The sequence below is a fragment of the Saccoglossus kowalevskii genome, chromosome 1, assembly GCF_978046115.1.
Source record: "Saccoglossus kowalevskii chromosome 1, keSacKowa6.1, whole genome shotgun sequence".
Lineage (NCBI taxonomy): Eukaryota > Metazoa > Hemichordata > Enteropneusta > Harrimaniidae > Saccoglossus > Saccoglossus kowalevskii.
Window position 1 is genome coordinate 15,837,009 of NC_140641.1, and position 27,882 is coordinate 15,864,890.

Genomic DNA, 27,882 nt, shown 5'->3' on the forward strand with positions numbered 1-27,882 from the left:
TGAATATTTAATAGCAATGAATTTCCTGCAGAATAAACCAGTCGGGGTGATTTTGCGCTAACACCCCCATTTGGCAATTTTTTTTATTTTATTTAAACTACAAAAACAAATTAATCGCCCCGACTGCGCCAGTCTATCTGGTCCCCTGCCCCAATTTCAACGCTGACCGCCCTCAGCGTTGAAATTGGGGCAGGGGACCAGAATTTTTTTTTTTGCTGAAGCGCCACCAGCGATAGACTATATGAAATAAAGTGAATCCGGATTGGCTGATTTATCTCACGTGACTGAGAAAGTACATTATTTAAAAGTTGTAGGTGCTCGTACATTGGGTCTGTTTCATTGTCCGTAATTCATCGATGTTTTGTTCAGAACAGTATACTGCCATCGGTAAGTGACAGTGATTGAATGTGTCAGTGTTCCGTCTGTTTTGGTATAGATTGTAGTCATTTTTATAGCAGTGCTGTGCATGGTCGGGCCGGTTTGTTGCCGCAGGGAGCTGGCGATCTCCATTAGTACATGGAGGTCTCTTTTTCTACCTCCATGATTTAAGCGCAGGCTCTGGCTGATATAAAAGAAACAATTATTAGTGATTTTTAGTGGATAAATAAATGTAATGTTATATGCTAGCATTACATTACCGTTTCAATTCTATAATTTTCATTATACTGAGCAAGGACGATAAGGCCCAGTATCGAGACATAGTCGTTCTGCCCATAGACGTCCATGTATTGACTTCAGCAATCAACCACACGCCAGGCCTTTGTGGCGGATATTTGTGTTTCTACGTGTACCTCCAATATTACACAGTCCCTCTATAGACAGATAAATAAATAGAGGCACTGCGATTATCGTCAATGATGCTAATCATATGAAAATTTGAAGTTTGGGTATTCCCTCTTCCCCTCTCCCATCTTACTAAACTATAGACGATGATTGCCTAATTGAGTAATTCCAATTCTGGCAATATGTCAGTCTCTTAACACCGGGCCCAAATGACACTATTAGTTATCACTGCACAGCTATTTGTTGCTGCTATTCTGTAGCTGTTAGGTTCACTGTAATTGTTGATTTTTTGGCTGGTAGGGTTATTTTTGGCACAGATCTAGAAGCAGTACCTACACACGAATTGGTGACGTCATAAAATACATGACCTTCAATCGGGGTCGTTTCCTCGGTATATACGAATTGGTATATACAAATTACAATAAAGATACTTAAGACATTACACATAAGGTAAAACAAATCACGTGACAATATAATGATAATAACGGTAATAAATCCTAGCTTAACAGTTGAACAGAACGCTCATATAGTCAGTCGGGTGACGCCGAGGGTCACGAACTGTGTTGCAAAATGGCCGTGTGGTTGAAACTGGGTCATGGCGTGACGGGTGAGGAAGACATCATTAAACACTCAAAATCACAATAAAACGGGGAAGTGGTTGCATATTACGGCGTAGCCAACATGGGAAATAAAAAAACGCCCAATACAAACGACATGGGTTCGAATCACACTAGATACACACTCACCAGAACCGAAGCAATCAGAAACCAGCAATCGTTTTGGCTTTTCCGTTCAACTCATCGGAATACTGGAGTAGTTAGAAAAATGAACACCACTTAACGACCAACGTCGTGGCGTGGTACACAAGCGTGCAATCAAAATAAAACAAAATTAGCTTGAAAAGACAGTGGGTTCGAGTCCCGCTCAGAGCTACCGTAAAAACGTAAATCAAATAAACTGAAATCTATCAAACCTTAAACAAAGAACGTCGCAAAAAAATAATAAACCTCACAGAACTCCACCATACAAAACTGAATGAATAAATAATAAAATAACTTACGTCTTAAACTGGACGACGCGCAATTTGTTGAACAGTTTCCATCTTGTGACAAGAGATAAACAAGACCCAAGTCAAGGTAAGTTTTGTTAAAGTGTCGATGGCGTTCCCTATATTACGAAAACAATTCAGGCAACAGACGAATATCTTCTGTGGTGTTGTTGAATTTATACTGTGTCTGCGGAATTGTTGATTGAGGGTTCGAAGCCAGCAGTTAACATTTTGTTAGAAAGTTTCACAATTATATCAAATATCCAATGATACCAGTATATTTATTTCATTATTTTAACAACTTGCAATGGTGGAAGTTGGTCAAACACGAGTTCTTACACCTAAATAAGTATCAAATATTTGTCGACACATTTATTCTCTCAACCTTGTAGAGGTGGAAATTAATTAAACAGGTATTTACTCACAAATATAATGGTCAATATTTGTCCATACATTCATTCTGTCAATTTAAGAACTTGTTTCTCTCAATTTAACAACTTGTAATGGTGTAAAATTATTAAATGATAGTTGTCTACACCAAAATAAGTCTAAAATATTTGTCCACACATTTATTCTCTCAATTTAACAATTTGTAATTTGTGGAAGTAAATTAAATGCGACTTTTCTACACCAAAATAAGTCTCAAATATTTGTCCACACATTTAGTCTCTCAATTTAACAACTTGTAATTGTGGGAATTAATCAAACGCGAGTTGTTTACACCAAAATAAGTCTCAAATATTAGTCCATACATTTATTCTCTCAATTTAACAACTTGTAATGGTGTAAAATAATTAAACGAGAGCTATCTACACCAAAATAAGTCTAAAATATTTGTAAGCACATTTATTCTCTCAATTTAACAACTTGTAATGGTGTAAAACAATTAAACAAGAGCTGTCTACACCAAAATTAATCTCAAATATTTGTCCACACATTTATTGTCACAATTTAACCACTTGTTAATAGTGGAAATTACTTAAACGCGACTTGTTTAATCAGTTGACATCAATGCAACTTACCTGCAGACAGTGCACAACAGAGTATCATTATTGAGCAATTATAAACAGGAACGTGTCTTGGCATTAGGGTTAGGGTCGGGTCAGGTATGGGCAACGGAATTATTAACAGGAACGTAAAAACACAAAATTGGCAATTTTTTGGACAATTGTAACTCAATAATAGAAATATGTTGTATTTCTATATATATATACACACTATATAGTCTTATCAAATGCAATCATATCCAGTCAACCCATTGTGGTCTTGTGGGTCAGTTCTCTACATAGTGATCAGGAGGACCTGGGTTCAATTCCCTTGCCTGCCCATTTTTTTCTCGCAAACATCATTTGGCAATAAAGCTAAATATGACAACACATTATTTAATTTTCATGACTATCCACATAGCTCAGTTGATTTGTACTATGTCAGCAATGTGAGCGATTGCTGGTTCGAATCCAGTATGTTTAGTTAGATTTTTGAATGCTAGTGAAGACAGTGCTCCTATGAATAGGACTTAAATCCTAACTCCTGTGTGAAGAAACTCGTGGTACAGTGGACAAGACAGTGCGCTGGGTACTCAAAGATCGCAAGTTCGAATCACGGATTGGACACTTCTACAAAAGACACGAAAGACGTTAAATTCCATAACAGCGGATTCAAAAACTCAAGTCAGGAAAACAAACACAAGAATACTACCCCACATGGAAGCCAGTCAAAGTCATTGAAGAACGAACACAGTCGAAGAACGAACACAGTTGACAGCACGTGCAACAACAGACACGAGGAGCATGGCTGCTCTCCAAATGGATCCCTTCTTTTGTATTGACCCCCTAAGGATTGCTAATCCCCCTTTCTAACTCTTCCCCCCCAAATAATATATCGCCCCTTTTAAAATGTATTGACCCACAAATTAATGAATATTCATGAGCACAGAAACTGCTATGTCATGAATAAATTAGCATAATTTAAAAAAAATTTGCATAAAGTGTAGGTACTCCTTCTGGAGCTCTACCTTATTTTTTTGTGCAGTTGTTCGCATTATACATCAATCAAGCCTGTTTATAGAAACACCATAAAACACAAGATATGTTAACAAAAAATCATCCTTAACAGAGAGGTGGCTTGTCTTTTAACCAGTTACAAAAAGGCGGCCACTTTAAATGTTTATACAATGTAGTAGCCAAAAACACTGCAGCGGTGCATATGCAAGATTTGTTATTCACAACCATAATTTTAGTTCATATTCCAACTAGACTGGCTAATTAAATTACTTTGAGGCAGTTTATAAAATCACATCAACAAATAATTTTATCATAAATGTAGAAAAACTTGTTGAGTTGCAAATGTCACCTTTGCAATTGTCATTTATTTATTTTGCATAATTAACTGATCATTTTGCATAACTGACAGGCATATAGTATGTTAATATATTTTTAGTTTACACACAAATATGATACTCCCTATGTGTAAAATCGGTAGTCAGTTTATTAACGGTCAACAACCTATTCAGTGTATATCTTGCCAAGTTTCTCTAGTCTGAATCGTGATACTTTTCAAATGTATATTATTAGGGCAGCAATACACATAATGGAATATAGTGAACAGGTGTTATATGAGGCGTTACATGCACTTTGTCAGATTTATTTTTTATTTGCTACCGGTAATTCCATTAATTTTAAATAATTCTTTATTTTTACAGTTACCTGTATTTACAGATTTCTTGATTTGCATATAAGATATGGATTCAAGTAAAAAGAAAGCTCTCATTAACTGGGTAAGATTATGTTTGGTTATATAAGAAATCACTGTCGCAATTAGTGTACATTTCCATTATGGTTTTTTTTTTGTTTAATAACTTTGGCCTAGAAAATAAGTACCTACTGTGGAATAATTTATTTTTGTTGGAATTAATTTTTGTCGAAAAGGCTTTTTGGGCGTTTTGTATGGAATTTATTTTCACTGATTTTTGATAAGTTTAATGTGAAATATAGGAAAAAAAGTATATTCGCTGGATTTTATTTTCAAGGCATCACCCCTTCAGGGAAAATAGCAAAAATAAAGCGAAAATAAAGTATTCTACAGTACTTGTATCTACCTAGTTTGGGTCAATCTCGATTTTTTTTAAATGTAAATTAGTCAATTTTTATTTTATTTTTAAACAAAATAGTCATGTTATTAGCCACTAGCTAATTATTTACACATAGATAAGTTTATTATTTAATCTGGCATTATTTTTATTTGGTGTGACAACAGTGACATACAATGTACATGTATATTGCACTGGACTCGTATTTATTGCTTTTGTGTTTCATTTTGATCACTTTCAGATTGCATATTTAATAGCATATCAATCATGCGTTGCATATTAGCTTCACACATTTTAACCACTGTAGTTTCAATCAAAAACACCAATACTGTCACCTGACTTCTATGATCGCCCATGTTTTTCAAAAAATGATCAATACAAATAAAATTAACCAGTTTACAATTCGTTGGCCTTATGAGCATTATTAATGGGTGACGCCAATGCGATAAAAATCATGAACGTGTGTTGCAAATTGATCAAAAGCTATACAGTATACCGAGATAGTTCATTTTTGCGGGATTTTTATCCATGGTCATACCGGTAGTCCCATTGATTTAGAGAAATGACATGCTTGGGCAGACATGTTCAAATTTATTTTTACACATCATGTAATACATGTTTACATTTGTATTATTCATTCAAGACCTGACTAAATAAATCCTAATAAAACATTCCTATCGTTTGAAAGCATTCACTGATAGCATGTCAGTAGGTGATGTGCTATATCCAATACTTTGTGACAGTTATTTTCATATTCCTTCTAAAATTTAGAACTAATCAATGCAAATAAGTTTGTGTTTAAAACTTACATGTATGTGGTTAGCAAACATACTTTGTATCATTTTACCACACCAAGATCATTGACCTATCTGCATACACACATGTTATGTGAAATTCATGTTAGTGATTTTTACATTGTAATCATTAATGTGTTTATACATGTACATGTTGATTGGTAGTTTCACTGTATCACTGCATGTATTCCATTATACTAGCATGCATTATTTAAAATATTTTCAGGTTAATGCACTTAACAATAATGCCATTGAGAGATTGGAGCAACTTTGGGATGGCAGTTTTCTCCTGGAGGTAACGAGAAGAATGTGAGTATACACATTTCCACTAATTAGCAAAGTCACATAATTGCATAAGTGTCCGTAACCTGCATATGTATAATACAACACAATTGTATGTAAGCTTAGGCACTAAAGTAATAGTTTGTGAATACACAATATCATGTTATATTTCCATTGTTTTTCACCTTTTTACTTTTTAGTCAGTAATTGTTATAAAAGGTTTACTGAGCTATGAATAGCAGGATGGGCGGGGTGGGTGGTTACAATTGTGTCTACATGTTCAACCTGTTAAAAACTGGGGTAAACAGGCCTACAAAGTTATTTGACATAGTTTTTTACATGATTGATTTTTCTTGTACTTGATGATGAATATTTAGTGATGGGGAAATTGAAGACCATGAAGATCCCAAAGAAAGACTCAAGTTGGTATTAAGCTATCTGCGAGGCAAGTAAACATCATTATTTCATTTTAGGTTTGATGAAATCATAATCCAATAAATTTATTCACAATAGTATTAAACAACAATATTAATTGAAAATTATTATACATCTGTCACCGTAACGACATAAGTCACAGCGTACAGTTTCATTCTACCATATTAAGAAACACAAATTCTAAATATGGAATAAAACAATAAAAAAAAACATGGCTGCCCCCAGGGTTTGACTGGACCCCACACATAATAATAACCTCGTATTATCACAAGTATTCTAATTTATGCATCAAATTTTTTTCTTTCGGAAATTACTATTTAAGAGTATGATGCTAATTGTATATGGTGAATGACTGTTTGAGAATTAGCTGTTGTCACGGTGAAATAATTATACCTTTTTTTTCAACCAATATGAATGCCAAAAACTTAATTTCAATATCGATAAAACTTTTGCATTTGCTATTGTTGATATTCTGAAATAAGTGGCTTATTCTATCAGGTCAGTGTATAAAAGAAACATGGTGGATATTGTTTTGCATTAAGTGTTTGTCTGAATGTTAATTTATACTTTCATTTCATAACAATCCAAAAAAATTAATTTTTTGTACAATGTATGTTATTATTATCATGACTGAGTAATAATCAACAGTTGTAACACCTTAAGAACAAGTAGTTTCCTTGCCTGTGAAACAACTCAATTGTACTAATGTTGATTGTATGTTTGGACTGTTTATTATTGTGGAATGTAATATTTCAACTGTTTGAAATTAGGATAATTATGTATGAAAGATGTGTGTTTTCATAAATATTGCATTTTCTAAACTTGATGGAATATCACACCGCATTCTATATAATGTTTGTACAACACGCGTATGTACATATCTTGCAATGCTTGTATATAATGCATTGGTCAAATTACGTCAATATTTAGTCTTATGAACAACCAATCATTTTGTTACTGCCCGACTCCAATGAGCATTACGTATTTCAACTTTATATTTTAGGTCTACCATGTTATCTAAATTGTACTACGATAGTGTATGCGTTTCCGAAAATTTGTTTCTATTTCAGGGGCATTTATGCTCAGAATGTGAATTTGTTTTCCAGGTTGCTATAGTGACCAGAAACCACAGATTAGTTGGTCTCGCATCTTTTTTGAGCAGGCTGAGAGGGAGATTGGTAAAGTTTGTGCGTTGTTGGTTTGTCAATCGGTGGAATGTGAGAAGAAAGGAGAGTTTGTTCAAGTTATTCTAGGTTTAGATGAAGAGTCCCAGATGAATATGAAACACATCATTGAATTTATACTTGTTGAATCGCCTGCCACTGGATTAAGACCTGACTTTGCAGATGTGTTGGATCTCCCTTGCCATGATGAAGGTACCATATTGGCTATATTCAAAGCACATACCTAATTTTTTACATACATTTCTATGATCAAATTAAGTATTATTTTAATGATTTAGTTCACAGCCAGTGTGATTTTAGGTTTATATATACACTTTTATTAGAGATACAATATGTTGAGTGTAGGACAGGTTTCAAATTACTGCCTTAGTATGCCTGAGACAGTAACTTTACGGTTGGGCTGTAAAAGTTAAAACATGACATTCCCTGTTGTCTTGCAATATTTTATGGACAGCTGCAAGTATAGTTTTAAAATGCTTTATGCCATTCTCCTTTGTGAAACAAAAAATGCAATAATATAAAATGCTTTATGCCATTCTCCTTTGTGAAACAAAAAATGCAATAATATAAAATGCTTTATGCCATTCTCCTTTGTGAAACAAAAAATGCAATAATATAAAATGTGGTATGCAGAATGTTTTTGTGGTGTATAGAAGTATATTAATCTTTTAAACCTGCCTTGGTGTCTGGTATGCAATTTTGCAAAATTTCATACTCTAATTAATGTCTGGTAATTTCTTGCTGGGGTTAAGAAGGTACTTGATTGGATATATTGTAGTAATACTTACCAGTGTACAATGAGTGTTGATTAGTTTTCTAGGTATTAATGCAATTACACACCCTATATATCAATATCAGCCTTCAACTCACTGATGTATATTTTCCTCTTGGCAAATTGGTTCCTTTTGATTTGATCAGTTGAAATATTGATAGAAAGAAGAGTTTGTAGTCTATACATGTACTGTGCACTACTTTATTTTCACTGAAAACCATAAATTTTGCTTGTTTTCATAATTTTCACATATTGTTCGCTCCGTTTTGTTTCTGTGTACATAAATGCAGCATTGACAAATCAGAGTATTGTATATTTTTGCCTACTATCTCCATGTACTAGTACCGATATATATAATTATTTGTCCACATCTCTATGAATATGATTGTGTAATACGCATTGTGTGCTGTTTTAATTTTGCAGCATCTAGTAATGGACTGGACACTAGTTTGTTTGTAGGGATGAAACTGACGTTTGCTAACACTCCATCACCTCATACAAGCGGTATGTATACCTATTGATTTATTGCACAGTTTCAATTTTAGAACATTTGTTGAGGTTGTCCTTTTCACCATTTGTGCAGACATGTAGGTTCCATAATGTCAGAAATTGACACCACATAGTGTCAAACCTGCGAAAGTGCCTGTCCGAAAATTTTATTTTAGCGTGAACAAATATCAATAATGCAAGTTTCAACAGACTGGTTGATCAACATGCAAAGAGATAAACACAAGTTTAGAAAGGGTTCTGGCCTTGTAAATATATTATGTACATATGTGCCCAACATTTTGGACCAAATTGGCCATAATGGAGTGAGCCCAACTCGCTGAAAAAAATAAATATTCTGTAAGACCCTAATTTACTGCATTTCCTCCATCAATAATTCATGTGTTTATGTAAATGATCTTCACAGTGAGATTCATGTGTGCTTTTGTTGGAGATGTTTCTTTAAAGAAAATTTATTGGGCTAACTTGATCACTAATTCACCAACCATTTTGGTTTTGACTTAAAGCAGTTGATCTACAATTTGAATACATGTATTACCATTCAATCTGTCATCACTAAATGCTAGGAATATATCTAAAAAAAAAATAGTATTTTAACTAAGCTGAGGTTTTCTGGGACTGAAACGTATGCAAAATTGTTTGTGGTGGTCAAATCTGCGTTGTCAAAACCAAAGTTTACAGCGAATAGTGAGCAAGTTTGCTAAATTGCTGCAACAATACTTCTAAAACTTGTTGTAAATAGATATGATACATGTTCCTTTATTTATAATGTATACTTCAAACTAGAGTAATTGATCTTTGATTATTGCCGAAAATAGTGTGTTGGTTGAAATCTACACTAATTTTGTCTTATCCAAACTTCTATTGTAATGATGTAATGCAGATAACATTGTAATTTAATTGTGTTCTGTTTAATAGATAGTGTAGCTGTGGACTTGCAACAGCAGCAGCAGCAGCCGCTGCCGCCGCCATTTAGGTTGGTTACTCGTTGTGCTGCCACACAGCAATACTACAGCAATTCGCCAACTAAGCAGTTTTTAAATTCTCCTCAAGTTGGCACAAAGGTGAGTGAGCTAGGATGTTTTTCCACCACAATACAGCTCGGTTGAAAATAATAGTGATTTGGAACGAATATCATGAACAAATAGCAATGGCACAAAACGTGCACAACTGGTTCGTACAGTATATTTGCATTCATTGTAATTTTATTTATTTGGACTGAGGAAATATGCATGTGATATCTATACAGTGTATATGCCTAAATATTTTCGTGTAGACTGGCGTCAGCAGACAATCATAATTACTCCCAGAATAGCATCAATCCTTGCGTATGTCCCTGATGGTAATCACTTATGTCTGCCAACGTCAACCTATGAAAGTATTTAGTCTAAATGATATTGGTATAGTGATGAGTTGTGAAGTTATGAGGCTAATCACCAATGTGCTGAATTTCCCCCCTGGGGTTTTGGCTTGTGGGTTCACATAGATTTTTAAAATGTTGCTTGAAAAATGCAACCGTCCAAATTACACGGTTTTATAAACTCTATTTAAACATGCTTTCTTACAAACCTTTGTGTGATTCTAATGAGATGCTATGTATTTGACGTCTATAAAATACATAGATCAAATTGTATGCCCAATCATCTGTAGTTGTCATCGTCTGTAGCAATGGAAATACAATAAAGGTGGGTGTTGAATTGCATATATCCCTTTGAGATAAGCTTGCTGAATATATAGGGATAAATAGTAATTGAATGGTTGAATAAATTAATCTTGATTGGCTTTATTATCAAGTATTATGTTGTTGCAGATTGCCCTTCGTGAGAACAAAAAACAAATGGAGAAGTTGACAAGAGATTTGAGGACTGAGATGTTCTTGCGTCAAGAAAGAGAACAGGAATTAGAAGAAAATAAAAAGTACTTGATAGAGAAAGGTAGAATTGTACATGTATATAATTGTTGACCATATCTCTTCAGTACATCACTCGCCTATTCATACAGTGCAAATATGTAAATCTAAACTGTTTTATGTTGATGTGTTTTAATTTAACGATGTTGTAAAGGGCGTTAAATCTTTACAACAAAGTTTACTTTGAAAAAAATATTTTTTGTTTTTTTTTCCTAAAAATTACCTTGTATGCCATACTCCATATGTCAAAAAATTGTACATGTGAAATTAACTTCTCCATTCCATGGCGAAATAATGACTAACACTGTTGACAGTTCCACTTTTATTTTGTACCTCTGTCTGAATGAACATAAATAACATGAACTCCTATCATAATCTTCAATTGACTCGGAACTTTGCGTCTTCTGAAATATATATTTTTCGAATACACTGTAACCTCAATATAATGAACAGTTATAATGAATTTCCTGATATAATGAACACATACCGTGTCTCCCGCTCACAACAAACCCAATGTATTATGTGCTTCATTATAGTGAACATTTCACTATAATAAACTAATTGTATGTCTCTCAAAGAGTTCGTTATAACGAGGCTGAAGTGTACCATTAAAGCTACATTACTTTAACTGCTTCCTTAGATCATCCATCCCCATTTCTGGCAAATATTTTTTGACTGCCATAAAATCAATCATTTTATAGTGTACTTATTTTATGCTCTTAATTCAACTTTGCTAAAATTTGCTGAATAAAATCGCAATGATTCATCAGAAATGATGCACTTAAACTAAAATGATACATAACTATCTGAGGTTTTACTCAGTTATACCAAACACTCAAAACATTGGATGAATATTTTTTTGCATTTGTCATTTGAAACTGTCTAAATTTATATAATTGTAATTCTTTCTTTTTTTTTCTCAATAGATTGCAAAATTGATCAACTAAAGAGTGAAGTAAAGGGCTTGCAGCATCTGCGCTTTGTTGAAGATGATCTGAAAACCAGTAAACTTGCCGTGAAAGAAGCACAGGATGAGATAGCAAAGTGAGCATCTGATTATTCGTACACAATAGCATCGCCATGACAACAGCCTTAGTGATATGGTGTGGTGTCTATCAATGATTGCCAACAATATAGTCATATGGTTTTGTAGAGTACCTTTATTTATAACACTAAATTCCAAGTTTCAATTGGTCTTTATGTATTTTCATTAGATTATACATACCGGTAGATATACTGTAAAATGACTAATTTTCACTGGGTTTAAATTTCACTGATTTACCATTTCAGGCATATTCAGTGGGTTTTTAAATTCACGGTTTTATCATTTAGATAATGTGTTCTATGCTAAATTTTACATATTCACTGTGTTTTAATTTAGCGCATTTTCCAGTCAGCGAAATAAGCTAAATTAAAACCCAGTGAATAATTACCCCCTTTACAGTATTGCATTGATGAGTTACTCTAGGAATAGTTCAACAGTCTTGCTGTTATTGTGCATGGTGTACATGCATTTATTCACAAATGCCAGCTTTTGATACACTTGTTGAAAGCAAAACAGACAAAGAAATTCCATGTCTTGTTTTCAACCAGGGACGTAAATAACATTGCTGCTTCAATTGCACATTCCGAACATTTCTACAAAACTTTCACACTGGAATATGTAAAAAACAATGGGCAAATAATAATATTATGAACTTTATTAATTATGTTGACAACTGTTGTAATGAACATTCAATGTAATAATATGTATTGTAGAGTTGAGTGGATATCAGAATTTACAGATATATAGAAGATAACATTCAGTAATCGTCCTAAGTAACTATTAACTTAGGACTACGATTACCAAATATTATCTTCTATATATCACATTTATCAATCCCAGCAGCGTTTATTAATTTATAAACTACTTTCAGAATTCACAGATAGTGTGTGATTACAATGACTGGCTTTATTGAAGCATGCATATGTTTCTTTGTTACTTGGTCACCGAATCAATCCAATTTTTCATGACCGAGGGTAAACATATTTATTAGAAGAAGGAAATTGATAAATGATAATGACTTCATTGCCAATCTGTGTTCAATATTATTAAACAGATTCACCATGATTGTAAGCACTGAAATGTTCTACTTGCAACCGTGGTATAATAAAAATGGGCCCATGGTGGTGGCACAAATTTGCCAGTGTATTTTGACATTGCGGTGTTTATTCGTGTAGTTTCTTGTTAGCAGCAATATTGATATATGTATAATTGTCTTAATCGACTTACTGGTAATTTGAAAAAAATACAGATGGCAATTGCATTGTGCGTCTGATTGAGTTTTGAAGATTGGCAAAATCTATGGGTTCATGAGTGAGCCACTGCAGATGGAAATCATTTTTTTGGCATTTGTTCCCTTGAGGTAGAAAGAAGCCTACTCATAATTTCTGACAAAATTGGTCATAAATCGCATGACAATGTTCATTGGTCTATTACGTAAATTCATGGAGCTGTTGTCTTGTGGTACAATAAAATAGTATTATTAGTCCCCGTTCGGACGAAGTCCGAAAACAGGGACTTATAATTCGGTCTCCGTCCGTCTGTGCGTCCACCCGGAGTCGTATCTCAGAATCCCTTGGACCGATTCCGTTCATTCTTTGCATGTGCCAAGTACTTTATGTGAGACATATGCACATGCAGTGGTTTAGTGATTCCATTCAAAATGGCCGACTGGCAGCCATCTTGTTTTTTGAAAATGTTGTATTTTGGACATGCTTTGTCAGTTTTCATTCAAACTTGGTACATAGATTACACATGTTAGGATACATGTCAATGATGATTTATTTCACAATTGGATCAAAGATGGCCGACTGGCAGCCATCTTGTTTTTTGAAAATGTCGTATTTTGAACATGCTTTGTCAGTTTTCATTCAAATTTAGTACATAGATCATACATGTTAGGATACATGTCCCCGACTGTCCGTGAGTTCCTGAGTCCGTTCGTCTGTGTGTTCGTCCGTCCCTCAGTCTGTCCAGAGTCATATTTCAGAATCCTGTGGACCGATTCCGTTCATTCTTTGCATGTGGGACATGTGCACATTCTGTGGTTTAGCAATTTGATTCAAAATGGCCAACTGACAGCCATCTTGTTTTTTGAAAATGTTGTATTTTGGACATGCTTTGTCAGTTGTCATTCAAACTTGGTACATAGATTTTATATGTTAGAATACATGTCCATGACGATTTATTTCACAATTGGATCAAAGACGGTCGACTGGCAGGCATTTTTTTTTTTTATGCGGTATCTGACATGCTCTGTCAGTTTTCATTAAAATTTGGCACATACATGTACTTATACATGTTAGGATGCATGTCCATGACAATTTGTTTCAAAATCTGGTTAAGGATAGCCGATTGACAGCCATCTGACTTTTTGGCCTTACTACTATATTTCCACAATTTATGTACCATTTTCATTTGTATATGGCACGTACATCATACATATCAGTGTGTTTCATAATCAGATCAAAGATGGCCGAATAACAGCTGTTTTTATTTTTGGCCATATTACTACTACACGGAACACGTGTTTTGATGTAAATAAACAATCTGTTGTATACGCCACTTGAAACTCAAGTTTCAAGGACGCGCTCGCGACAACCCCTCCGCTTTAATATGATGAGCACAAAGAGAACTTAATTTAACGGGGACTGTGTCATTTTCAGTGACTTGTTTTTTTGTGTTACAGTTACTCTTTTTAAGAAACGTGTCCTAATATTTCTTGAAAATTGTTATTTTTAGAACAATTCCAAAGAATACTATGTTAAAGAAAAAAATGCATTTTTGACACTTTTTAAAATCCTGATTTTTTTTAAATAATTCAGAACAACAAAAAGTACTCCATCATTAATGTCACCAGGCTAGATTTTGAGATATTGCATAATGTCTCTGCCATAGGAACATGTGGTAAAAGTGTTATAATAGTGTTAAAATGGCGACTTCCCACTAAAATAAAACCATCACTTTCTCAAAAAAAAAAGGCTGGTGACCCTCAACTTTGTTTAGGTCAACATCCTTATATTGCCTTTAAGTACAATTTATTGCAAAATTAATTATTTTTTTTTTATTTATGAGTAGGCTTCTACCTTAATTCTGAATTGTGTTTTTTCTGTGCTTCTCTATTGAACCCCAAATACCTGAATGTCACAATGTTCTACATTCCGTGCTAGGACCGTAGTGCAAAATAGTATTTTTCCTGATTTTAGTTGACACAAGGATTTAGTGCATGTTATCCCTTCCTAAATTTAGTAATTTAGGTTAATTTTTTCTACTTCGGTGTTGATCAGTAAAATTGATTGTTCCATAAACTTTTATTGCAGATTGAAAGACAGGCTCTCTGTTATTGGAGAATTAAAAATGGAAAATGCTTGTCTGAAGAAGGAAAATGAAGATCTTCTTGGTGAAAAATGTCACCACCACCAACAAATGGTAAGTTATCTTGTGGGATTTAAATTTCCTAGAAACAATGTCTCAACAAGCATGTTATTATCCAAAAACTGTGAATGGGCGTTTTTGATTTCAGACCAAACACAATGAGGCCTTGCAGATAGAGAATTCTCAACTTCAAAAACGTCTGACTGAGGAAACCTACCATCACGATCAACTACGACTAGAATGTGAAAGGAATAAACAAAGTATCCTAGATATTATCAAAGAAAAAGACGAATTACAAAGTCTAAAAGAGGAGAGAGAAAACGCACTGAAAGATGAAATTCAACAGCTTGAAGAAAGAATTTGCCAACAAGGTGAGTGAGCTGGGTAAATGAATTGTCCGATTCTATGCAGTATTTCCACTGCAGTGAAAACCATCAATTTATGATTGTAAACTTTAACTGTATTCACTCGATCACTTTACTGATTAGCCAGCATCTATGAAAGTGCACAGAGCCTTTGGCTATATATCCACTTTCTAAATGTATTTAATCCTTGTTTGAATGCTGAAATGAACTTAATTTGGACTTGTACTTAGATTGGTAGTTTCCATTTAAACTTGTTGTTGTCTGCCGTAATAACTGTACCATGTTGTGTTGTATTCCAAAACAGCTACTGAAGAAGTTCAGCGCGGTGAATCCTTGGGATTTATTTTGGAAAAAAGAGTATCTGATCTGGAGTCAGAAAAGGAGAATTTAGAGAAGCAGCGAAAAGAACAATACACTGCTTTATGTGAACAGAAGGAAAATGAGATTTCTACCATGAAAGCAGCATATGAAAATAAATTAATTAAATTCAGAACCACACTGGCTGAGCTGGCTTCAGAAAAGCAATGTGTTGAGAATCAGCTATGTGAGAAGGAAGTAGTGTTGAATTCTAAGATTGTAGAGTTGCAAAATCATTTGGCTGCTGAGAGAGAACAAAACCAGAATAAGATGTCAGTCATGGAAGCAAGCTATGAGAGAAAACTAGCCGAAGTAAGAACACAAATTACTGGCTTACAGAAAGATTATGATACAGAGACTCAAAATAAACGCAGTTTGACAAAAGAATTCCATTGCAGACTACGTGACATATCACAACAGCAGCAACAGATAATGGAAACCACTCGACAAGAAAAGAACAAGTATGAAAAAGATCTGGCGGAGAAAAACAAGAAAATTGTAGAAATGGAAAAGACACAAAAAGAACATGATTTACAGGAGTGTTGCCTCAAAGAGAAACTTGATAAACTTTCTAAGCAGCAAGAAAATGAAATAAATCATTTGAAACTGAAATATACCAAGGAAATCGGCCAAAAAGATTCTGAGATCGTCAGTCTAAGAATGAAATACAATGAAAGAGTCAAAGAGAACGATGAGTTAAAACAGACCATTGAGATGGCACAGTCCGAGATGGGTCGCTTCAATCGTTATAAAGCAGAAACTGACAAAAAATTGCAAGAAAGTGACAGTCGAGGTGATCTCTATAAAACCAAGTTGCAAAAGTTAGTTAATCAATACACCATTCTACAAACAAAACACGAAAGCCATTGTGCCGAGACCAATAGTAAATTGAGGCGACATGAACGTGAGAAACTTGATCTGTCAACTCAGCTGCAAAGTTTGCAAAATGAGGTGAGAAATGTATCATCATTCATTGGGGGAAAACTAATTTGAAACTTTGAATGTCTCGTACCAGTATGTAAAATAACTAATTAATGGAACTTTATTCATTTAAATTCTTGACATACAATGTAATAGTCCAAGCAGCCCTACGGCACTGACATTGTTCTCCATTAAATTATTCTTATTAATTCATTACAGCAACTTTGTTTGATATTTATCTCGCAAGGCCCCGAGTGGTTTCCTATCAAATTAATACTACTATGAACTATTCTAATATTTTGTCAACATTTCATGTATGATTTTTTTACCTGGCTCGATTTATTATTATATAAAGGGAAATGTATTTGAGAAGAAAATGTCTGTCATCGTCTTTGTTGTCATGTTCAGCATAAACTTTTTTCTTGTGGTTACAATAATTCAAATTTTTTTTTTTCAAACTTTGATATTTTATTAATTAGTTTGAGCTTTCAAATTTAAATTACCTTTAAATTCAAAATGTGGACTCGCTTACAAAAGCATTTCTGATGATCCAACTTTGACTGGCCAAGTATGCTTGTGCAAAGGAATCTGGTTGTGTAGAGCAGGTCAACGGCTGCATCACTCGTTAGCATATTTATCACTTCAAAAACTGTGGTGATTACTATGGAAGGCACCGCAGACTATTCATGGAAATTTTGTATCAACACAAGAGATTCTACAAACTTGTTCTTTAAGGATAGCAAGGTTAAACCAAGATCAGCTAATTGTAATCCATCAGAAAGTTGCTTGTACATTGTACCTTGCCTACAAGATGAATACCATTGATGTATTCAATACACTGCCTGAAAAATCTGATTTCTTAACTGTTTCTCTCGCATCAAACGATTAACTAGCTGTACAACACACTACTGTATGTAAATATTTGCAGCATATACTAACCTATGTGATAGTACACCAGACTTTGTGTCTCATGTCGGGTTTAATAATGCCTATTGCTGTCATAATTAATACGTTCATATTTTCTTGCAGCATAAAATGTTGAAAGAAATGCTGAAAACCTTGGAGGTAGAAATTACAAATGTAACGCACAAGTTTTCCGAAGAACAGAAAACAAATGATATCTTGAAACATCGTCTACGTTGTTTAGAAGTCCAGGTACAACAGCATTTTGTTTTTGTAGATAAACCTTTTTTTTTTTATAAAAAAATCCCAAGTTTTATATATGATATACTCAACAACAGTAAGTTTACTTTGACGCTGCATATTTTAAAAACTGTTTTTTGTGTGTGTTTTTTTACAGTTCCGTCATGGTGACAGAGAACTAATAAAAGCAAATGAAGCATCATCCTCTCATTACTTGGCAGAGAACTCTGATACATCAATGTTGGACGATACACTTATTAGACAAGACAGCTTAGAACCAGATGATCATACGTTGTGCTTGTCTGATTTAGAAATATCGCAGATGTCGCGAAGATCAAAACCTTCCAACTTGGAAACCAACCAGTTCAGTAGTCGGGAATCTCTGACAAGCATCAATTCCAAAAGAGGTAAAAACATTTATTGATCAGTTGTGCTTAAATGCCTAAAAACAGAATCATTCAAATATTACTAATTTTGACCATAAAAACCCATCTGTTAATTACAAAAGCATGTATGCTGCTAGTGGATACAATACTGTAACAGTATTTGGATAATATTGTAATAGAAACTTATAATGATATCTGTATTTACATAATAATTGTGCAGTGAATTTCCTGTTTATTAATTCAGTGAGAAATTTTGTTAAATTCAGTTCAATATTCAGTATTTTTGGTGAATATTTTGGTAATTTTTTCATAAACTAGTATCAACGATGTTTTAATATGTTGTACTGTAAAGGGGTTAATTATTCACTGGGTTTTAATTTGGCTTATTTCGCTGACTGGAAAATGCGCTAAATTAAAACCCAGTAAATATGTAAAATTTAGCATAGAACACGTTATCTAAATGATAAAACCGTGAATTTAAAACCCACTGAATATGCCTGAAATGGCAAATCAGTGAAATTTAAACCCAGTGAAAATTAGTCATTTTACAGTATATTATTCGGGTGCTACATGTATGTAAGATTATTTTATTTTTTTTTTATTTATCTGAAGCATAGGTTGTCAATAACAACTGTGTAACTGCATAAAAAATATTCTTACAATGTGATGTTTGGATACACTGCTATTAAGTGTGGTTTTGTCTTGTGAATCAAGTAACAGCTGATTACAAAATTTAACTTTCTATATTGACTGCTTTTCTTTTTCAGTGAGACTCTTTCAAAAATGTCCTTGGGGGCTTATTGTTTTTCATTTGTTATTTTTAAAAACTGACTAAAAAATGAATATTTATGTACTGTGAAATTATCATGTACTGGTGTGTTTTTATTCAGCCTCTACAATCTTTGAAATAACAATGACACGCAAGACGTCTTTGGAAGATGACACAATATCCGATAAGGATGAAAGTTTTGAGTTTGGACATCATGTTATTCCCACTTTGAAATCCAGTCCAAGCTGTACTTTGGATGCTGTCAATAAACAAACAACAGGTAATTAGGTTGTAGTTAATGTTGTGATGACGTGTATTCACCAAATATTTGTTCTACTAAATGAATTACTGTATTTGCTTTATTAAAACAACACATATACCATACAATGCATCATTGAAATACCTCAAGTGTGTAAATATTGTATTTTCATTTCCTGAACATGATACTATCTTTGATGCATCATTTTAATGTAGCTTTGTTTTTGTCTTAGCTTGTCACATCTAACACAAATCTTATTGTGTCAATTTGGTAAAAAAAATACTTGTGTTACCAAAGAATAAAAATTATGCATGTAATCAATTTCAGTTTAATGAGAAATGCATGGGTGGGGGATGTGAATTTGTCAAACAACTTTTTAGCCTTGTGCAATTGGTTTAGTTCATTGTTGGCGTGTCCCTCAGTCATATTTATAGTCACAAGTTCATGGACTGATTTTTGTTTTCACTAAACTTGGGACATGTTGATACATAATTCCATAGCATTACTTATGCTTCAATGTCGACTGTTGGCCATATTTAAACTAAAAAATAGCCTAAAAACCTAAATTTTATACGTGTAGATGTTATCTCCCAATTTTGCTGACTGAGTCTGTGAAATTAAAAATATATATGGCATACTGAGACACATTCTGTGTTTGTTAGGATTATTTGAAATTGTCTGACCGGTAGCCTTTTTGTAAATTTAAAAAGATGCAAGTTGGTTTGAGCTTGGATTCAATACAAGATGGTTGACTGGTAGCCACTCTGTTTGAAGAAAATTCACAATTTATTTGCATAATTGTTTTTTATCAACACTCCCAAATTGACCCGAAAAGGTTGGTCTGGCACATTTTCTCACCGATTGACACCTCCCTTTTTGTGTAATTCGTGTCATGTCTTTGCATCCTACAGGAAGGGCAGGTTTTGTACTCATGGGAGGCTGTGAGGATGAACCTGAACATTTTGATTGGAATAGAGTATCAGAAATGCAACGTAGGAACACGTTGTGTCCTCCACATCTAAGAACTGCATATCCCATTGAGACCCAGCATGCTACACCAACTAAGGTTGAGGAGAATGCATTGAAAAATAAAACAGATCAGGAGAAAGTCAGAAAAAGGAAAGCTGTTGTGTCTGATGACAAAAATCATGGAGCAAGAAGAAGGGTGAGTAAAACATCCCGAGAAGTGAAATAAATCTAGCAGTCTCTCAAACCACACATTACAATGACATTAACATGGTCAACAATACAATTTTTTTTTCTAGCTGCGGTCCTCAGTGTCGCAGAGACCTAACAAGACTCGTCGAGTAACTCCCAGAAAATCAACTTCTGCCCAGAAGGTAAGCGACTATGTTACAAGTTTGATCACGGATTTAAGATATAGGAACATCCAACTGCGGAAAACATTAAAGGGAATAGAAGATCTGTGCGTCGCTAGAAATTCACAACTGCCATTCACACTTATCACTGTAGTTTGTGTGACCTGTTTTTGAAAATATTTATTTTGAAATTCGTCCATTGAAAAACATGATTAATATTTGTATTCTCTGCATGTACAATGTAACTTGCCATCTCAAATTTGAAGGTTATCTTGTATGCTAACATTCAAATCTCAAGAGACTGTAGTTGCCTGTCCCTGTATTCTATGTAGTGTTTTCGGATTAATATGTTGCATCTTTATACTGTATATTTTTTTTTGGAGTTTTGCGAGTTATCAGTACATTTGTACTTTGTTTACAATTTGTTTATTTATCTGCCAGTCTGTTACATTTTACCAACTGTTCATAGACTGTTTTCAACACTTTCCATTTATTTGATACATGTGATATGTACATACATATGTATGCTCCAGATTTGTTTATGATCAGATTCAAAATGCTGACTGGCAGCAATATTCATTCTCAAAATATGGCTTTAAAAAATACAGGTTTTGTATATCATCACAAAGTTGTGCGGACAAAATCCTTCTAACTTGGAACATGTTGGCACACCAAGTCTATTCAAACTAAGTACTGTAAAATACTTTATTTTTGCTGGAATTAATTTTCGCTGAAAAGGCTTTTTGGGTGTTTTTTATGGAATTTATTTTCACTGATTTTTGATGAGTTGAATGTGAAATATAGAAAAAAAAGTATATTCACTGGATTTTATTTTCACGGAATCATCCCTTCAGCGAAAATAGTGGAAATAAATTCCAAATGAAGATAAAGTATTCTACAGTACAAAGGCAATGCATTTATTCTTAGAGATGCCATTTGATTTATGTCACAATCCTATAAAAATGGCTGTCTAGCAGGTATAGGTACATACATGAGAATTTTCACAATAAATTTAGTTAAACTTGTAAAAATGGAGCAAGTACAAAAAGAGGGACTGTGACTTTCCCAGTGGCTTATTTTGTCATAACAGAGTACTAAATTCCATTTCAATTTCAAATTTAAAAGTTGGATTGATGTAGAATTGTCGATCCATACATATTTTTAGTGTATTACTTGTGCATGTAGTAATTTAAATTAATGTCTTTTATTCAGGAAACTGTGCGGATTAACAAAGAGTGTACAGCATTTGATGTTGGTTTTACACCATTAAAAGATAAACAAAACCGCAAAAGTTTAAGAGTGGCTAAGAATGATAACAGAAAGGTATGATGTTTATAGTTGATTTATTCACTGGTATTCTGTTGCCATCACATGGATTATGGGAATAATTAGTTCTCATTTGAACAGAGTCTGGAAATTGGGACTTGTGTTTTGACCTTTGTGGATGTGTACATCTCCACCTGTATGCTGGACATGTCTGCACGGATCATATTCAAATATCATATAAACATGATGCATCTTGGGATACATATGCACATCAACTGGTTTTGTGATTCAATTGCAGATGGCCAAATAGCAATCATTTCTGTCATTCCTGAACAGGATCTTGGTATAGATTGATACAAACATTGGACAATATTGAACCTTAATGAACATCATTTTGTTTGTCAGATTGGACTCAAAATGGCTGACTGGTGACCATTTTGTTTTAGTGAATGCAGTTCTGGAGCCATATCACTGACATACTCTTACTGTTCATGAGCCATATTTTATCTTTGACATGTCTGGATCCATTACATTCAAACGTGATGTATCATTGTTAACCACACTTGTCTGGGCTACACAGTTGGCAACAAAACACTACAGGAACTTTGGCCTGTGCCATATCGTTGACACAGAGACATAATAAATATAACTTTGGCTATAAAGTTGACAGTGACATGCAACAGAAACTGTGGTCTAGGCTATATAGTTGATAGCAAGACACTTCAGCAACTGTAGTGTAGGCTGTATTGTTTTCAGAAGCTGTGGCCTGGGCTATATCATTAACATGAGACACTGTGCCTAGTCCTCAAAATAAATAATATTGATACTACTTATTTTCTACTTTTTTTTCAATACAGGAAACTTGCGAGTCTACAGCTTTCAGCATTGGATTCACCCCAATAAAGAAGAGAAAAGCCAAGTTGACAAAGCAAAAGGTAAATTATTATAATTAAAACTATTTTGTGGTTATGTGAACCTCCTTGTCACACTGGACTCCATCTCAGTGTGGTTGCATACATTCTGATTCTAAGAATCACTGCATGCTATTATTTTGTAATTTCATTGTCCTCCTAACTTTCATATATATCTGTGCTCACTTTATATTCCAGAAAGAAACTGATATCTAGGGGCATGGGCCGAAATGGTACAAGCTGTAGATTTCATGTGAATGTTGGATCACAAAATGAAATGTTATTCATGAAGCAGCATTTTATAAGTCATATATGTTGTACTAAATCATGTAACAATAAAATTACCACTGCCTGTCAAAATCAGATCTATTTATTTTTAAACAAATGTTGTCCCACAAGACTGTATTATTTCTTTTTTTCTTAAGTAATATTGAAATGTGTAGCTTACTATATTTATTGTTCATTTCTTGTCAACATGTTTTAAATAGTATGTTTAACTACTCTCGCCGCCATTAAGTAACATTGCCTGCTAAGTAGCTGACTGGTTTGTTATGCACGTCTTAAGATTGTTACGTGATTGCAACAAGCAAATCACATTTAGTGAAATAGCACTCTCTTGTAAAAATGACCTAATCTAACCAGTTCAAATCACGTTATGATCTTATGAGCATAGCCAATGAGTCGGCAAGTTAGCTGGCAATGGTGCTGTTTGGATGGATTAAACATTGTGGTTGTGACAGTGATCTAAATCTAAAAAAAATAATATTACATAATGGAAACTATTTTTTTGTTTTCAATTTACTTCTATAATATTTACATGTACCATGTTTTTACCATATCCAATTCATAATCACTGCTGTATTTATTCATTTTCTAACTTTATATGTACTTTTCTTTCTAATGTTAATGCTTACAAAAGTTTTATTAAACTGACATATTACTATGTTAGCCTGCCATCCTTGGATGAATTTGATGGCAATGTCTGAAATTTAGTCGTTTAAATGTTTGATAACAGATTTTATATTTATAAAGTATGAATGAATGAATGATTTAACTTTGTAATTATCATAAATATTTCCTTAGCATTGTCTTTAGTAATAAATCCTCATATAATTTCTATGTATTGTATTGTGTATTAAATTTATGATAGCCTATACCATTGTTGACCCTCTGCCCATACATGTACTTTTAAATTCTTGTATGTAAAATAAGTTATGGTTAGACCAAATGTTGAATTGTCTTCACACTGTCAAACAAAATCTTACCTCATGAACAGAAAATTCTGAGTGTTACAAGATTTTCCAAAAATCTTGCATGTTTATTTTCATCAGATTAATCTGGCAGTGCTATTGAATGCCACACTGATGTGTTTGTAAGATTATCAGATTAATCTGGCAGTGCTATTGAATGCCATACTGATGTGTTTGTAAGATTATCAGATTAATCTGGCAGTGCTATTGAATGCCACACTGATGTGTTTGTAAGATTATCAGATTAATTTGTTAACTTGACAGGGATTGCGTTAACCCCATATTTTGCTTCCCGGACTCCAATTATTGAAAAGGGACCCAGTTTTTCAGGCAAGCTAGGGTCCAATCTCTAGAAAAGTTATCCAGAGTCAAATTTAAATTTCTTAATATTTTGTAAGTGGGACTCGTCTTGCCGAGACATTAGCGCAAACCCTGCTTGATGAGAGGTATTCAAACCATTCAAGGTCGTGTGGTTAGTAAATAGTTTGATAATGGATTAGATTGTTATTTTGCTAATACAAATTCAAGGTGTCATTATCATTATGTGATGCGGTTGGATATTTGGCAATGTATATGTTGGATATGTCTTAATGAGTACTACGTAGATGTATGACGTAAATATGTATATAAAAACTACCAATAGTTTGGTCTACCAATTGTATATACAGAACAAATACAAGCAAACATACAGTCGCGTTTTTCATTTTATCATGGATTAAAAAAAATGTTTAATTGAATATTTTCAGTTTATATACTACTAGAATTGACCCCAAAGTACGGAATACATATGCTAAGATTTCAGTAATACTGCTTCGGTTGAATAATGCAGCGTTGAAGCTCGGATCTTCCATGAAGAGTTCCAGTTCTACAAATATATTCATGTCAACAGGCGATTTCTCGTTGATGGCTTGATGCATCACAGTGGCACAATTTAAATTTCGAACACTGCGAAAGCTGATGTTTGTAGACAAAATCATGTGGCATTTCACCAATAAATGGCCGTGTGTTGTGGTAGAAATACTAATTGTACATACAATCATGTTGGTAAGTAGGATACATTCCGAATAGCAAGAATAAATTAATATAAAAACTGTGCAGTTGTTAAAAATAAATAACCTATGGGTCAATCTGCAGCATCGGCGGATGGAGAGTAGTTTTTTGCTGGTGGTCAGGTAGAATATAGTGGCTGTATATCACAATCATCAGAAATTTTATTTTTACTATTTAGTGTTTATTTCATTTTTAGATGTAAATGTTTTGTAAGAGTAATATCCAGAAGATCATGTATGTATCGTTAACACATTGCGTTTTAACATTTTGGAATGTTATAGCAAATAGATGATTTCAGTGCACGTCCATCTGAATATAGCAAAATTTCATGGTGCTTTCTGGAACGTACTGCGAGTGACTATTTAAATGCGAGCTAGGAAACACGTAGTCATTAAGCAGGCATTCGGTTCATTCCATAAAAGCCAATAGTCAAATTTATTAGAATTTAAAGAAAGCGGTTATGCTGAAGTCTACAAGCGGAGGTGAGCCGTGGACACCAATGTTTTTGTGCAGTCGGTTGTAAGCGACAGTGTAAGTCAAGAACACCTTTGTACGATATAATGGTATACTCTCGTCAATATAACGGGAACAGTGGGGCATATTATGTCAGCTTTACACTTAAGACAACCGTGGCCCTTTATATGGTATCGTCATCGTGTTTCAAGTTCAACGCCATACTAGGCAACAACAGATGCTTATTGAGGAATTTGCATCTACATAACAGTTTTTTCCCTGAAATACAGTATTAAAATTTTACATAAAATCATGCCGGTAAAGAAACTTACTAGTCAAATTGTACCAGCTTGTGGAGAATACTTTGTCTTCAGTGCACTGTAACATCAGACTGAATTTCGAACTGGTTAGGGAGTCAACTCTATATTTGTGTATGACGTATACCAATAATAAACGATTGCGTGGATGTGCAAAACAAAATGTGTGCATAATGTGTTTTCTCATCTGCTATGTAATATAATATTTCCTTTTTTCATGGTAATAAAGTGTGTGTTATTTTAGGTGCATGTAAATACAATTATATCTTTTGATAGTTAGCCAATGTTTCATCATTAAATCAATATTCAAACAAGAATTACAGCAAACGATTGCACATAACAACTAGACAATCAATTCAAATTGTGTGAATTGAGTGACCTACCAAGACAATAAATTGTCCACATAAATGGTCTACTCTGTAATTAATTAAGACTGAAAACTAGTCCCTTCATTGAAATACAGTGGTCTAAACTTAAGTCAGTATTTGTGATTGTTTCTGAGTAGCAAAGGCATATCGATCTGGAGAAATGTGTGAAAGTTGAAAATAAGGAACTTACAGATCAATCTGTATCGAATTGTAGACAATACCTTTTCTTCAGTGGTCAGCTGGACTGTATCACAGGCTGTATGTCGAACTGGTTAGGGAGCCACTTAAAACTCACTATTTTTGGTATGGCATATACCAGTAGCAAACAGATTACGGGCTGTACGCACGCACGCATGTTCGCGCACGCACGTGCGAACATCACTTTCGAATGCACGCGCTCAGACACGCGCGCGCACACACGCAAACACACACGCGCAAACACACACGTACACGCGTGCGCACACGCACGCACGCACGCACACACACTAGCTTGAAATGGTATGGTCCAAATCAAAATTCGATATGGCGGTGTCGTCTAAAAACATGGCAGCAAAATGATTTCTGTTTATTTACTGTTGTAGATCCTGAAAACTAACCACTGAATAGAAATAGAAATTGAAATATTATGTGTATTTTTGTATGTGGAAACTTGGCTGGCCCACTCAAAAATATAAAGAAGTGAGGTCTGCAGTTCTTTTTTTAAAAATGTTTTTATTTGTAAAAAAACTGTTATTTTTCAGGCTGCAAACAATAAAATACTCATAGTGCAAGGCTAGCTCACCAACATTCTCTTGCTTGAATGTGAAAGTACATGGTTTAGTGACTACCTCTTATGTTTTTAAATATTAGAATTTCTTTTTTATTTGGGAAGGTTCTTCTATAAAAATAGGACAGATGTAATGAATTAATTTTAATATTTTATTTTAATTTCAACACTAGATCTGAATCACTGCCACAGAAATCATTTATCGCACAGGTATACAACTGCGCCCAGACTACAAGAACTATGGGTACAAGTTATAAGTCCTGTCCCAATATGTTTTCAGGTAAGTGAACTGTATACCTTCATTAATTAAAGCATCACTTGATGTTCACTGCTTGTAATATTAGATCTGTTAATTCTTTTAAAATAGCGCCCTCACGCAACAATAATTAGAATGAGTGGTTGGTCAAAAGTTTGATGAGTCAGGTACATCTATTGGCTAAGCTTGTTGTACATAGATGCAAATGAGTATAATAACCATTAATGTTGTAGGGTGTACTGGGAGGGGTGGAGGATTTCATGTTTGTAATGACTGGTTGTAATGTGGTATCTCGTTGTTTTCAAGATGCAGCCTGATATTTGTTGCTTCCTTGGTTGTTCAATTGTGGCTAAAATTTGTGTGGTGGATGGAAGATGTGTTTATTGTTTGTTCAGTCATTGTTTAGACACCCTGCAGCTTGAAATGGTATGGTCCAAACCAAAATTCGTTATGGTGGCGTCGTCTAAAAACATGGCATCAAAATGATTTCTGTTTGTTTATTTATTT

General features: G+C 34.0%; 1 protein-coding gene and 1 long non-coding RNA gene across 2 annotated transcripts; one reads left to right on the plus strand and one right to left on the minus strand.

Annotated features, from left to right (window-relative positions):
* The first annotated feature begins 286 nt into the window (after nucleotides 1-286).
* LOC100370042 (uncharacterized) lies at nucleotides 287-24,038 on the plus strand. The gene is made up of 20 exons (XM_085499498.1): nucleotides 287-387; nucleotides 4,533-4,607; nucleotides 5,940-6,022; nucleotides 6,373-6,440; nucleotides 7,537-7,806; nucleotides 8,810-8,890; nucleotides 9,812-9,957; nucleotides 10,704-10,827; nucleotides 11,729-11,846; nucleotides 15,165-15,273; nucleotides 15,368-15,590; nucleotides 15,889-16,892; nucleotides 17,892-18,017; nucleotides 18,163-18,412; nucleotides 19,282-19,440; nucleotides 20,331-20,584; nucleotides 20,685-20,759; nucleotides 21,951-22,061; nucleotides 22,862-22,939; nucleotides 23,114-24,038. Exons 2-20 carry the CDS (start codon nucleotides 4,572-4,574, stop codon nucleotides 23,129-23,131), a joined length of 3,333 nt encoding a protein of 1,110 aa, XP_085355624.1. The 5' UTR covers nucleotides 287-387; nucleotides 4,533-4,571; the 3' UTR covers nucleotides 23,132-24,038.
* On the minus strand, nucleotides 19,237-26,066 carry LOC146750385 (uncharacterized). The gene is made up of 2 exons (XR_014929473.1): nucleotides 26,001-26,066; nucleotides 19,237-19,419 (listed from the first exon to the last, which is right to left on the minus strand). It is a non-coding gene; the product is annotated as an uncharacterized LOC146750385 (long non-coding RNA).
* Nucleotides 26,067-27,882: the final 1,816 nt, after the last annotated feature.